The 15,201-nt window shown below is 41.4% G+C and overlaps 1 protein-coding gene across 1 annotated transcript in view; it reads right to left on the bottom strand.

Moving 5' to 3' along the window:
- Positions 1-15,201, bottom strand: part of LOC147250995 (uncharacterized) — a 119,868-nt gene that overhangs the window by 16,251 nt on the left and 88,416 nt on the right. Inside the window, exons 4-9 of the mRNA XM_086221479.1 lie at positions 14,941-14,948; positions 13,573-13,599; positions 7,178-7,204; positions 7,065-7,091; positions 4,802-4,828; positions 3,911-3,937 (exon numbers count right to left, since the gene is read on the bottom strand). Of these exons, the coding sequence (XP_086077605.1) occupies positions 3,911-3,937; positions 4,802-4,828; positions 7,065-7,091; positions 7,178-7,204; positions 13,573-13,599; positions 14,941-14,948 (143 nt within the window). The remainder of the gene's footprint in view (positions 1-3,910; positions 3,938-4,801; positions 4,829-7,064; positions 7,092-7,177; positions 7,205-13,572; positions 13,600-14,940; positions 14,949-15,201) is intronic.

The following is a 15,201-nucleotide window of genomic DNA, read 5'->3' as shown; positions in this document are numbered from 1 at the left end:
TCTCTTTGCCTCTCAAAGGGTTCAGAGGTCATAGTGGCTACAACGGTGATCCAGGCAAGGTGAGGACTGAACTTCTCCACCTCCAACCTGTAGTTACGAGTCACTGCTGATCAAAGGAAATCATATGGCCTAAATACTCCTATTTATGACAATATAAACCAAACCCAAACCTCATTCACAACTCTAGTCGTTTTAAGAGCTGAGAGTGTTTGCTTTGGACCAACCCTGAGTCTATGAACGATATACTGAGGTTATTTTTTTGAACATAGACTTATCCAAGAGCATCAAAGCTCCAAAGGCTCAGTCCAAGTACAATATTTACCATTTGGATCAACTATCTAATGCAGAATGCCACAAAATTTTAATTGCTGAACAAACTTTTACCTCAAAATCGAGAGAATAGACTGGAAAAACAAATGGCTTGTGCCTTGATAGGAATCAGGAATTCTTTTAATGTTTCTGAACCGCATCATAAATATGCTTCCGCTGGGCCACCCTGTCAAATTTACACTCCATTTGTGCTCTGCTGTAAAACAATAGCCACCCAATCTCATTCCATCCCTGTGATACACACATTCTATTTCTGATTATGACCCTGATACCACAATAAACCAAAGTGGCAGAGTGCAGGAGGCATGAAAATATACCATTAAAGATGAATATTTGTATTTTCCTTTTGATAGTGTATAAGGGAAAATTTGAGAGTTTATTAACAGGTGACCGCTAGTAAGGAAATGAGTATTTAATTCCCCCTTTCTCAAAAGCTGGGTTGTGCAATTTTTTTTTGGTCGGTTGACAAAAACACGTACAGAATTTCCTCCATTGTTCTAAAAGCTGTACACCTTCAAGTCTCTTGTTGTTCTGAGAAATTAGCAAAGCACAAGAGATGGAGGTTTGGCAAACAAAAACAGACTAAAGCTAAGATCTGAGAGAAGTTAGGTTTTTTTGTATCAGTTATATTGAAGGCATTGTGCGCACTTTTAATATGTCAAAGTTATTTGACATCTGGGTTATAAACATCTGGCACAGACATGAAAACCTAGCCTGCAAAATGATGGTAACTTTTAAATAAATAAGTCCTTCCAGTATTTATAATATGATCTCCTGCACGATGAGCTCTAGGACAAGTCCTTAACTGTTGTTGTAGCATGAATTGAACTCAACTAAACTAAACTAAAGAAGGGTTTGGTGGAAAGTGAGAGGAGACTGTCTTTCCTTGATATGTAAATATGACATTTGTGGTTGGAAATTAAATGAACAGCCAATGTCACCCATGCCAATATCTGGTGTTATGCTGCCACAAGTCGAAGATTTGGTTTTTATGGTGAGGTTTAAGTATTTCCATTGTTTTCAATATAATCATTTCACAACTCTGGTGCATATCAAGTTGTGGGGACTAGAAATATGATGTTATTATAAAACCAATGATGGCAGTTTTGTTAAATTGCATCCACTGCATTATTCATACAGACCTACTGGCCTTGTAAATGATGAAAAAGTATTTTCATAGCTGCTCTGGAAAGTTCGTGAGTTGACAAAAGTGTCATCAAAATATGCAGGGGAAAAAAAAATGATAGCAGATAAAACACCCAAATGTTCTTGGTAATTGGGAATAAGATCATGTTATATGGCCTCATTAAAGCACTAATATACAGCAGTTTACTTTTAACCGACACTTACAGGTAACAAGAATCTTCTCCTCTTTCATTCCTGTGCATATTTTCCTGCATTATATAATCTGGGCACAATCTCACGCTCGCTAGTTTTCAGGTACTTGAAGCTTCTTAAACACAAATCATGTCAAGGCAAAAAGACGCAAGAATACATTTATGAATGGAGCTAAAAATGACGCTGCTAACCATGCAAGTTAGCATTTTAGCACAATGTTTGAGGGTCCGGATGGGTCCGTCATGAGATTTCTGTTCCTCTCCGTCCCAGTTTTGTCAGGCCGTCTTGTGTTTTCTCACTTTTAGCAATCAAATCTACATAATTCTGCTTTAAGAAGGTGTAAAATTTTGAATTTCAGCTGCAGTGCCCCCCATGTGGCTTACTGAGACTACATTTCACGCACATTTATTTACTGAGTGTGCACTTTTCTGTGTCTTTGCAATTTAACATCTAAAGGGGAAATAGAAAAAGTCTACAGCAAAAATGAAAGTGGTTTGGATCTTTGTACTTAAACCCCAACGATACAAATATTAGCCTATTTCAGCAGCTGATCCCTACTTATATTTGCATGACCTGACATTATCCTCTAAATATAGTAAAACATTGAGATCTGTGGGGTACATGACTTCTTCAAAAATGCAAAATGTTCACTGTGTAAAGAACATGGGGTTTATTTTAAAAACCACACCAAAATGAAGTGGGAGATAATTATATAGATGTCATGGTGGGTGGAATGATATCACATGAAAAGACAACACTGACTACATGGACCAGATAGAGTTTGGTTCCCTTGTAATGTTAAATGAATAATAAATAATAAAAAAAAAAACACACACAGTTTGGCTGAGATGTAATGGCAGCTTTGGTGTGCTGCCACTAGTATCTGGTTTTTATGGTGAGGTTTAAGTATTTCCATTGTTTTTCATATGATTTCTCAACTCCAGCTTTGGGGATGAGGGAATCTCAAAGCTCTTAAGAGCCCAGAGCATGTTGGCGCTGTTCATATACACATTTTTATTTTACTTGAGTGTAGGTATTTATGCACATGGACCGAAACCTGACAAAACTGGTGATCAGAAGTGTTTTCACATGTTTTTCTGCTTGCGCTGTTAACCCGGTGTGAAGGAACTCCCAGTTAGCTATTCAGATGTTGAAAAACCCAAAAGACTAACAAATCCTCTCTTCCTGGACTTTGATTTCACATTTGTGATGGTCTGTTACGCTGTCTGGTCCGGGTTTGAATTTCAGTTCCTGTCCTCTCTCTATGAAGTGGGCACATGCTCCCCCGTCTCGGTCTGCTTACAGACATTCAGTTCAGGTGCACTGAAAACTGAAGAATACTGGTTGCTCTCTGGGATGCTGCATTTTGCCTTGAATGACATGCTACTCTTGATGCCTGGGAAATATTAAAATGTGTTCATGATACCGCTGTGGCTGCGGCAGATCACTGTGCATTTAGGAAGCAGGGGTTTTAAGCGATCATCACCTTCATCTTAACATTAGAAGTAGTTTTAGGAGAGAAGAAGATGGGAAAATGTCTGGAAATAGAAAGAAAACAAGCTGAAACTGTGAAACAGTCTATGCTGGTTCTATCACCTCAGTAAACCTCAGCGGAAGCTCAACAGAGTTTTGCGTTTCAAAATAAAGTTGCAACAGAACGTGTGCAAACTTCGTCTCAGTTTGATTTGTCTCACCACTGCGGTCTCCTAAAGATGACGGTTTTATGTGTTTTTAGGGTGTTTTTAATACACCTTTTACATGCTAAAATCAATTGACTTTAAGATGATGTTGCTGCATGTTATGCTAACTACCCTGCGCAACGAGATCTATAGAATTTCCTAATGTTTTGTTGCTATGAGAATAACGTTAACTCCACTGATGTCAAAAGGGCATTGGCCCTTTCTTAACTCGCAAATGTGGAATTTGTGGTTGGAAACAGGGATCAAACCGCTGTACCCTGTACTGAGGTCCAGTGTTGGTTTACGACATCCACCTCCGCTCTCAACCACCTTAGTCAGACTTACTGGCTTCATATCGAATCATCTGATTAATTCGATTGCTCTTTATTTTGGTGTATCATACGCATGCAACGATTTTGGCGTACGAATTGACCGCAATTTGAAAATGTCACATTGTGTTATTTGTACGCAGATTGAAAAGGTCGAATAGCTTCTAAAATTTTTTAAACAATTAAAAATGTCTTGTTTCATCTTGTCAGAAGAAGAAAGAAATCACGTCTTACCCTTGGCCCAGTGTCTCCCTGGTCACCCTGGGAGAAAAACAGGAAAATAACAATTGTCCGTTATTACCAGGCATGCAATGGAAAACTGCTCCCGTAGAGCAACTTTGGCAGAAACAACAGTCCTTGTGTGTAGGAAGGAAAGATCTCAAAGGTCATATTTTTTTCCCACAAATCAGCTCAGGATGTCGATATTTACGGTATAAATCATTTGATAGGCTACAATTTGAATCATCTGACTGGACGCACAAGCGAGAGCTGATGTGCTGGGGATTTTTTTGATTCTCTGCTGAGGACTTGGAGTTCATGCTCTCATCGCAAATGCTGCAAACCTCAGCACCATCCGTCACTGGCAATCCTCGCTCGTCAGACTGAAACGCTACATTGACAGACGAAGCCGGTCGCGTTGCTCTTGTGGTCGAGCTTATCTGGACAATTTTCGCTTCAGTGCAAAAAACATGGCCGCATGCACGAGCCTCGCCTGCCAACTCTTAGGGTCGCTAACGTCTTAGCCTGGGCAGAAGTTCATAGAGCGGGAAACATCTGGCTATCATCGAGATCTACGTAAGTAAGGCCTGTAAACCTGTTTAGAGGCCTGACGTGAGACTATGTGGAGACCCGTAAGCTCTTACATTACTAGATGTAATCTATGACTCGTTTGATGGGTGTGCAGTGAAAACGTGGACGGACGCTGAAGAGGACACCTGTGAAGTTGCGTGTGTGCAAATGTGAGGTAATGCACTCTCAGGAATACACACCACACACCAGCTAGTATCCCATGTCCCATGTTGACAAAATAATGATTTTTGGGTCAGTGGTTAAGGTAAGTCTGCATAGAATTAATGTGTCGATATAAAAATTCAAAGGTGACCCAAATGTCTATCCGAAGCATACCTTTTCTCCCTTGGGTCCGGCTGGTCCCTGTAGGAGAGGGGAAATTGGAGACAGTTGGTCAAGATAAACCAGTTTGAAGCAACATCATCCTATCATAGATCTTAAAAAGGAGCATACAGGTAAAGCAGGGCAGTAATGCCACTTAATGCGGCCATGCCATTGAGAGCGCTCAATCATCAGCCCTTTCTGTCGGACCCTATTTCTCAATAAGACGACCTTATGACACAAGACGGCAAATCCAGATCAGCATGATGCCCTAAGAATTCCTTTTAAGATTTCTCTTTATGAGATAAAAAAATATTTTACTGGGAGATAAAACTGGAAGTCCTTTGTTCCTCCATCTGTCTTTCTATCTGAGAGGAACTCTGGTGGTGGAATGCTACAAACACTAACGAAAAACACAGGGTCTCCAAACAGTTGCTGCATGAGAGTGTTAGACCAGTCTGAGATGGTGAGCCTCCCCTTGAACACATCTTGGAATAGGGCCCTCCTTCCATTACTTTCACCGTTTTGTTTCATTTCTGGATATAGGATTTTATCTCACAGTTGGCTTTTTATTATTTGCACTTGAGTTACTTGTTAGTTTATGACTCTTGGAAGGAAGGAGATCCAGTATGGTTCCCTCTGAACTACTGTATCTGAGGAGCACAACCTCTAGTATAGACCATCTGTCTTATTTATCGTTTATTCTGGGCCCATGGGTGAGCGAGTTCCTGAATGTTCAGAGGGGCTTCCTCCTTAGAGAGAGAACTGGAGACCTGCACCGAGTGCCTCCGAGCCCATACACCGTTACATCCAGACGCTTTCATGTCTTGTTCCTCTGGAGCATCTCTACTGGGATCAGCCTTCCTCCTCTTCACTCAGATCGGGGATATTGTTCATGGTAACACCGTCTCGGCAGCTCAGGTATCTTTCCAACTTGAACTCTGACATGACACCTCTGCACCTGTCTAATAGGAAGTCTATTTTGAGTTTTTCCACATTTTTTTTTCCCACGTTGTTGGTGGTGGGCCACTAGGTGGGCCAGTCCAAGCCTTATTTCACACATTTTCCTTCCTCTCTTTCTGCTTCTACTCAGTTCCCCCTGCCTCTAAATCTGCCATGCAATCTCCCTTGAAGCTTCTGTCTCTGTTTCCTTATGTCTCCGCTGTCTGGAAGACATTCTGGCTACAATGGAGCTCTAACTAATTGTGTTCAGGTATGGAGCTGAGGAGGGGCTCGAGTGAAGAGGACAAGCAGTTAGTTCATGAGACTATAGCCACGTTCAAAACTACTACATCCTGTGAAAGACCTTCTGAAGAGCTCCTATTGTTTTTCCAGTATCAGTACATTTGTGCGTGAGTTTGTTTGTCCACCCCCCCCTTTTTTTTCTTCCAAATTAAAAAAAAATATTTTCAATTCGAAAACTAACTTTTCTACCTCCTCTGAGGAGGCAATGTGATCAACAGTGTCGGTGACAGTCCGTCATTTGTTTCGCCAGATAACTCCAAAAGTTGCAGATAGATTTTGATGATTTGTAAAACTTTTCAACGATGTGTTCACAGATCTAACTCACAACTCTTAACACTCATTGTGTCCCCTGGTCATCATCTTTCAACAGATCAAATTTTTCTACAATTTTTGTTCTTATACTTTATTCCTTGAAGCTCACTGGTTCTTCCCTGTAATGAGCTCCGCATCACACCTGCTGAACCCAGCAGCGGACCCTCAGTAATGAGGAGAACCGTCTTAAAATTCAGACTCAGCTTGAGACTTTCACAAACAGGAAACAATGTGTTAATGGGGTTTGAGGGAGAAACTATTCAAACAGCTCCTATTATGGTGCGAGAGGTTTCCCTCTTTCAATGGGCAAAGGGGCCAGCGGCTGAGCGGCAGGTGGGCTGCTGGTGGTGGTTGGGGGTACTGTAATGACTTTTTAAAGAGCCTCTCTTGAAGGTTACAATCCTCTCCCTCGCTGCTCTGTAACCCATTCGCTCTGCTTGGCCCCCTCTCCGGGCTACACCTGGGTGTGTCCAGGAGTGTGGCCGGATCCAGATCTCAGGGAGGGAGTGATGGATGGGACGCGGAGGTGAAGTGTAAAGAGGATTTCAACCCTCGCTTTAGTTGAACCATGAGTCCCCTGAGGCCAGGAGCCCTGGAAAGACTTAAGAGGTGGAAGAAGAAACAAGATGGCTACCGACGACCACCTGTCTCACAGTCTCAGGAATCAGATGGTGTTGGAATTAAAAAAATGTAAATCAAGACAAATGTGTGACCAGTGTACCTGGCTCCCCTTCAGGCCCGGTAAACCCTGAAAGCAGAAACCAGAGTTAAAAATCAATCAATCGCGAGCTTAATGCTGAGATAGACCAGATTTTGAATTTTGGGAAAACTTACTGGTTTTCCGTCCAAACCAAGAGGACCCTGTTGGAAGACAGATAAAGATGAATCATGAAAAGATGGAACAAAGTTACAGGAAACGTGTTGAAACAGAACCTTGAACGGGAAAGTCAAATTTTGCCAATTTGTTTCTTGCTGAGAATTAGACGAAGAGCTCCATGAGCTTGCTGACGTTCTGTGTGAAATGAGACGCTCACAATCTGTTACATGACCACTCATGAAATCACAACTTCTGTCATACTTGTTTTGGTGCATATCAAATAATCAGGATAGTAAACAATGGAGATTTACTGTAGAAGTACAAGCAGATGGGATAGGATATGTTTTCAATATTGTCTATGAGGAACAAATTGGTAAAAAAAACATGCTCGAGGATACACTATGAATCATTAAATGCTGTTTTTAGTGAATCAGCCTCATATTTAGAGCACAAGTATGAAACCGGGATTGATCGTCTCATCTAAATCTCGGCAAGAAAGGAAACTTACAAAAATGTGACTTTTCCACCACAGAGTGCAGTGGAAGGGTGTGCTGAAGGAGCGGATGAAGAAACGACCCCCCTCCAACATATCATAAACTGGCTGTTATTTATTAACATTTCCTTATGTTTGACTCCATATCTCTCAGGAAACAATATAGATTATCTAAACTCTGAAAAGTGGATTTGGCAAGACAAATGTATGAGGTCTATAAACAGCACAGAAACAGCTGGAAAAGTTGGGGTAAAAAAAAAAGAAGAATATGAGAAAGGAAGAAAGTAATTTTTAATTTATTATGTATATCCTGCCCCATTTATCTATATGTGTGTGTGTGTGTGTGTGTGTGTGTGTGTGTGTGTGTGTGTGTGTGTGTGATATTAAGATGTATCCAGGTGGTTGTGGTTTATAATTATTCTGAGACTTAAATTGTGGTTGTCTAACATTATAGACTGTGAGTGGATCTGATCCAGCTGTATTAAATCACACAAATATCCCACATGTAGAGAGTGTGAGTGTGTGTGTGTGTGTGTGTGTGTGTGTGTGAGAGAGAAATAATCCAGCAGGCAGTTAAGTACCTTGTAAGTCCCTGTCCAACCTCACCCAAGTGCAGAAACAGCAGTTGAAGTTGTTCACTTTGTTTACCTTAATAAAAACATCCTAGCAGTCATTGAACTCCCGCTGCAAAGCAACAGTCAGTTCAAAGGCACCAAACTTTAGTTCCCCACTTAAAGACGGAGGAACAGTTGGATCAAACTTTCCAAAAACACTTAAATGTGATGTATGTGGTGAAGGCTAATGTTGACTTCCTCCCCTAACGACCGTACTCCATGTTAAGCTAACAGTTTTTACAGGGTCTCTCGAGTCGCGGGTTGCTCAACACTTCACGGTCCTGGTGGCTCTGCAAATTAAGCACCATCATCTTTAGCCTCACAGAAGTTAGGTTTCTCTCCTTGTTCTCATAGCTACTTTATAACAGACCCCTGGGTGCTATTAGAGCTGGGGTCTCATGGTGAGAACCTACCACAGTGTCATCACACCCTGCTTAGATGGATAGACGGGCGATTCGAAAGGATGAAGGGAAGAGGAGACGAGGGATGGGGGAGTAATAGTCTTCAGTCTCCTGTCTCGACAGAAAGGCTGTAAACTTTGTCTAAAAATGTAAGTGGTTAGTGTGTCTATGGAGATTTATTAAAAATAAAATATGGAGAAAAGCTTTAAAGACTCCTGATGTCTTTTTGATTCAGGGTTCCTCGTGAGAGCAGCAGAGACACGGGCGGAACAAATGACTGGCAGCAAACTGGACACCAATATTTTCACCGTGACTGTTGTAGAAGAGCCTGGATGTAAATCTCACCGTCACTCACTGCTTCACACAGTACAAGACATGTTACTGTTTCATCGCTTTATTAAAAGCAACATGCTCTGTTTGTCATGTCACTTGTGCGACTGTGAGAAACTGAATGAGCCAATAAAGTCCCAGTGAGTTTTCTCTGGGGTCTGAATCTGCATCTGGGAGTGTTTATCCCCCCCGCTCCTTCACGACTCATCACGATGAGTAGACGAGGTGTACATGATGAGGTCAACGGCTGCTGTTGAGCAAAAAAGAAAAAAAAAAAAAATTGACTGATTTATGGCTGCTAACAAGGCAAACAGTGGCCTGTGAACTGCAGGTACTATTACTCTGTGTGTGTGTGTGTGTGTGTGTGTGTGTGTGTGTGTGTGTGTGTGTGTGTCCACTTTAGTGGGGGCATGAGTGAATGTGTTGCTTCATTTCCACATCTGTGTGTGTGTATGTGTAAGAGAAAAAGAAGTTCTTCTCTTTAATAAAATCCTGTATCTAATGTATGGCAGCTGGCAGTTTGCACAGTAGTATAAAGTAACTTCCTACCTTACTTACTGGACTACCATATGAATCCAGTGTGGCATTAAAAAAACCTGGAGCAATAACTCATCTCCGACTGATAATAAAAGGCATTAAAATATATGAGCCTTACTAAAATTAACTCGCGGATTCAAGGGAAATTGAATCAAAGCCGAGAGCTGAATGGTCAGACAAGCTTTTATATGAATAAAAACATGAAAACCAAGGGAATTGGGGTTTTGATGTGTGGCCCATTCTGCATTGTTATACTCTACTTACTGTGTGGTGCAAACCTACAAAACTGTCTACGAGGCAGGAGAAAGAGCTGGAATTCAAATAAAATAGAAATAGGGGTGAAGAGAAAGACCGAAACCCCCTCATCTCACACCACAAATAAAAGGAGGGAAGACGAATGGAGAAAAACTGGGACCTTAATGTTAAGAAAAAGTCCTACCATCCAAACCTCAAATGAATGGAGGGGAAAATGAAATAATGACTTTGTATGTGTGTGTGTGTGTGTGTGTGTGTGTGTGCATCAGCATCTTGTCCTGCAGCGTCTTTCATCAGATAAAAGAAAAACGTTTTAGTCAGCATTCCCAACAATTATATGGCTTTTAAACACATCCCTGGAAAGAGGTGGGCCTGCAGGAGGGTCTATGACTACGTTTGTCTGTCTGTGTGTGAATGTGTGTGTGTGTGTGTGTGTGTGTGTGTGTGTGTCTCCCAATGAAAACAGTGTGAGGGGTGTCTTTATACTGCTTCCCTGCGGTGCAGACTCACAATTAGCTGGTGGGGTGTAATTGTGGAGGATGCGGCTTGATAAATTGGTGTCTGCCCATCAGAGCAAATGTCTAAGCTATAGAGGCACACATAATTACGAGTCACACACATTTAGGGTGACACCAACGCACCAAACCGATGTCTTGTGTCATGCAGACAAGCCACTGACTTGCGCTAAGACACGCCGCAGGACCACAAACGCTCACTGACGGCTTGGTGTGTAAGGGGCTCAACAAGTTTCCTCTAATTTCATTAACTTTTCCTCCCCAGTTCTTCTCATGTTGCCGTAGGAACAAATCTGTACTCTCTGTCAAGGATGCATGAGCATAATTTTGTTATACATGACATTTGCTTCTTAAAAAGTGTCTGCATCCAGAACCAAAGAGCAGACGAAAGCATACCAGAGTGTCCTGGACACCAAATTACTGACATGTTGTTGGGTGTCTGTCTGGCTTTAATCTGCACTCAGTGGCCTGGAAGGCTGAACAATGGAGGCCGTGGCCTGTTTCTGCTGAGCGAGGTCCGCTTTCTGTCACAGACTGGCACTCTTCTATAAACACACTCGAGCGGCTGGGCAGGCTGGTGTGTCTGTGGGTGTGTTTAACTCTGCTGCGCTGTTCTAGTTGTTTGACAGTGGTAAGGCTCTTTTCCGAAACTCAAACCTCTCAGCAGTGATTTGTTAGAGAGAGGGGTTACGTTAGGAGAAAAAAAAGACACGCACGCACGCACGCACGCACGCACGCACGCACGCACGCACAAGAATCAAACACACCACATGTCATTAAAACTGTTATTTTTCATGTTACTGATGCTGGTGCTGCGTTAGGTTGATGAAGTTTTTGAATGTAAGAAATTATCACCTGAATGCACTACATACACAAAGACACAGACACACACACACACAGACACACACACACACAGAGACACACACACACACACACACACACACACACACACACACAGCTAAATCTCTGGATGCAACTTTCCGAATTCCAGAATTTTATGAAAAGACTGGGAGTATATACTAACAGACTGAATAACTGAAAAATCTGACCGTGCCAGATTAGGAATCACATTAATCATGACTTGTCAATCCAACTGAAGTGGAACCAAACACACCAAAAAAGAGAAAAAACACATTTGGATGAAGTGTTTGTGTGGGTGCACGTGGGGGGGGGGACTTTTTTTGGTAACGTTACATACTTGGCAGGTATGCATTGTCATTTGGGTCGGAGTCAAAACTGCGTCTGGGTTCTCCTTGAAAACTTGTTTGCTGCGCTCCATTGCTCCCACATCAGGAGGACTCTGCCCTCCACACACACTCACTCATTCTGAACCAAGCTGCCCAAACTACTGCAGACTAGGACCGAGTCACACCATCATGAATCCCGTCGTGTATCGCCTTCTTCATATGAACTTTATTATGCTCATAATGTTAAATTATGTGTTAATGTGTGTGCAGCGCCTCCGCCGTGATATTTTAAAACAGCCACATTAACAGTGCTGGACAGTCATCAGGCTGTTTTCTTAAACAGTGGAAAAATACAGGCAGAAATCTCGCTGGCACAAGTCTTACCACTTTTTACAAAAAAAAAAGAAAAGAAAAAAAGAAACCCCAACTTGTTTGATTTGTGTTGATGCGCGCCCCTGTGAGTAGTAAAGAGAGGTTACCTGTGTGAAAACATCTCACACAGACACACTCACGCAGACGTCTGACCACTGGCCTTTGTTGCAGAGATATAAATATATTAACATATATATAAACTACGGGTGGTTGGATGCAGTTCACACACAGTTCTGCACATATGGACGCATCATACACATACAACCGCTGCTACTCAGTGCTTCTCTTTAAGCTTCGGTGTTTGAAACCTGAATCAGCGGTGTAACTGTAAAATGAAAGAGTGTAAATCTTATGATTAATCTGCTGTTGTTGTTGTTTCACTGTAACTTCATACACACGCAGCTGCCGATGCGCATCGCAACAGGAAACTGTCTCCTAGACTTAGCAAACAGAGCTCTCAAAGTCATAATGCTGATTTATCTGTGTAATCATGAAGCTGTAAGGATTGATTTCATTATGCTAACTGGACTGGGAAGGATTACTCAGATTAGGGAGCTTTAAAGCAATAGATTACATCACTCGATTAAGTTTTAAAGTTAAAAAAAACCCCAACAACAACAACCCTAAAATGTGCCAAACCTTTGGGATTTCTAATTCAGACAGTGACATAGATGAATAGAGTCACAGGCAAACAAACAAAAGTTTTACTTGGAGCTCCACCTGTGTGTAATTAGCAGCAGGCATTTCCCGTCAGGAGGGCTGCAGTGCCAGGCAGACTGGGAATCAGACTGGGAGAAAACCCCATGGGGAATAAACTTCCCAAAAATTCCCACTGAGACAACATTCGGAACAACACGGATAAGAACACAACACCATGGAACTACTATGTTCAGCCGAGCGTGGCAACCAGACGGTGGGGGTCACATGATGGCAGGATGGGGGTGTCTGACAGAGCCCGCACATGCTAATATAACATAATAGCTGCTAGTGAGTTGCGACATGAATCAATATGCTCACAAAACTTTAGTGTTGAGGGTGTGTCTGTATTATGTGATGCCACTGTGATGCTGATGATGATGAAGCCACAAATCAGCTACAGAGACATGAGCTGTTTTTTCTCAGCAGGGCTGAAAAAGTCAATCTGACCACTAGAGGTCGCTGTATCTCTGGAGGAGGCAGGAATCGGCTCAGTGCAAATCAGTGTTCTGCTTTGCATTCAGTGGTTGTGGATATAGAAAATTATATTATTCAAACATTATTAAACTCCATTTCACAGCTGAAGGGAAGGATTTGTGCCGCTGGATGAATGTTTCACATTGTCATTGGTCCAGTTTGTGTTCCAGTGGTTTATATTTACTGATGCATTAACACGATTGCCTCGAAATATTCCCCTCTCATCATTTCTTGATATAACTTTCTTTATATACCTTTCATTTGCTCAAATGCGTGTAGTTTTAATGTTTATCTGGGTGTCTTTGTATTCAAACTGTACGTCCTGGGGCAGGATTGGTCATTAGTGAAGAGCAAAGGTCATATGAAGAAGCAAGAAAAAAAAAAGGCAATGATTCATGTAAAACTGATCTCAAGAAGAAAAAAAGTCAAATCTGCAGGAAAAGTTTGGAATAAATAGATAGAATAACAAGTAGCAAGAGTAGGACATGATTGGGTCAATGAAAGAGTGACAGGATATAAAACAAATCCAATTTACCGGGTATCCATCCCGTCCAGCCTTGCCCTGGTGAGGTTAGAGATTAAAGCATGAAGCATGGAGACAGGTTAGAGTAGAAACCAACAGCAGCACACAACACGCTAACTTGTTTGGTGATCATGTGACCTACCATGCGAGCTCTCGATTACACATATTTAGAAATATAATTTACTCAATATGGAGTTTAGATCTATTTTGCATCCTATCTAATCTGTTTGACACTTTTATTCACAAAAATGAGTCACACTGAATTTATGCGTTTAAGTTCAAAGCATTTCTGGTCTTCAATTGAGAAGTGAGTTGCCTTTACGATCATTTAAAATGTTTTCAGCCCATTTCTGACTCTGATATCAGACATGATTCACATCGTGACCACAAGTATTAAAACTGTATCCCATGCAAACCTGAAGGCAGCGGTTAGTCTCCAGTTAGTACGTGTCGATGTGTGTTTTATCTGTGTGTTTGTGAATGTCAAGAGGAGTTATGGCCCAACAGTGGAGAATGACTCCATGCTAATAAGTCACTGCTCTAACCATCACTACTGCACACACACGCACGCAGGCACCCACGCTCGCTCGCTCGCTCGCTCTCCCTCTCTTTTTCTCTCTCATGTGCAGACGTACACACACTTTCCTAGGTGGTCCGTTTATTGCTGCATTCTGTGGGTGCACATGTGTGACAGTTTGTCAGTCAGCGTGTTCGTGTTTTACTGCTTCACAAGAAAAACACGTTTTTTTGGGGTTCTTGCTTTTTAGAGTGTAATGTACTGAACAGCTGAGATGGAAAGCAATGAAGTACAAATAATTTGCTATTGTATTTATATGGAGTTCTCAGGTATGTCTACCTGGATTTACTCATTGGACTGAAATTGATAGTTATATATAGATTATATATATAGATATATGGATGATATTATATATTATTCTTTAGTATTGTATTGTATTTGTATGAGATTAGACATGAATAAAAATGCAGTAGTGTGTTAAACCTTCATCTTGCCAAATAGTGACCCCGTATTGATTTATGTGATTTTAGGAGAAAAGCCATTTACAACTGTTAATTAATGGTTTGTGAAGCCTGTACAATGCAGTTAATAACGACTTGAATCATCAATTAATCCCTTACAAGGGAAGATTTACTGTAAATGTGACATAAGGTTCAATTAGTTTTGGAAAAAGATGAATCCGTTCTTTCCCCCCACAACACTTCTACTCATGTAAAAAAAAAAGAAGTGTGTACTCCGTCAACCTCTGCTGAGTGGCGCTACAGTGTGTGTGAGTATAAAAACATGTTTAATGTCAAACACAGTCATGCTGAATACAATAAATTGAACTTAATACTACCTGGATGACATGGAATTGTACTTACAGGAGGTCCTGCAACAGAAAAAGAGAAAACAGACGTTAGAGAACGAGATCTGTGCATCCCTATTGAAGAATAAACTCAACATGTGTGAATTATGTCACCTGCTGGTGTGAATGACATATTGACATTCATAATACATTTTCTCCAAGCAAAAAACCAAAAATTGCACATGCGATGCGGTTTGTTAGATGGTGGCTGTAATTAGCCACCTAAATAGGCCACAGAACAAGCTCATTAGAGCTGCTGCCAAAGGAGTTTGTGGTG

This window comes from Aulostomus chinensis, chromosome 13 (genome assembly GCF_037954235.1).
Source record: "Aulostomus chinensis isolate RoL2024-O1b breed Wild chromosome 13, RoL_Achi_v1.0, whole genome shotgun sequence".
NCBI lineage: Eukaryota > Metazoa > Chordata > Actinopteri > Syngnathiformes > Aulostomidae > Aulostomus > Aulostomus chinensis.
Note: the sequence above shows the minus strand (reverse complement) of the source record. Positions and strands in the feature narration are given on the sequence as shown.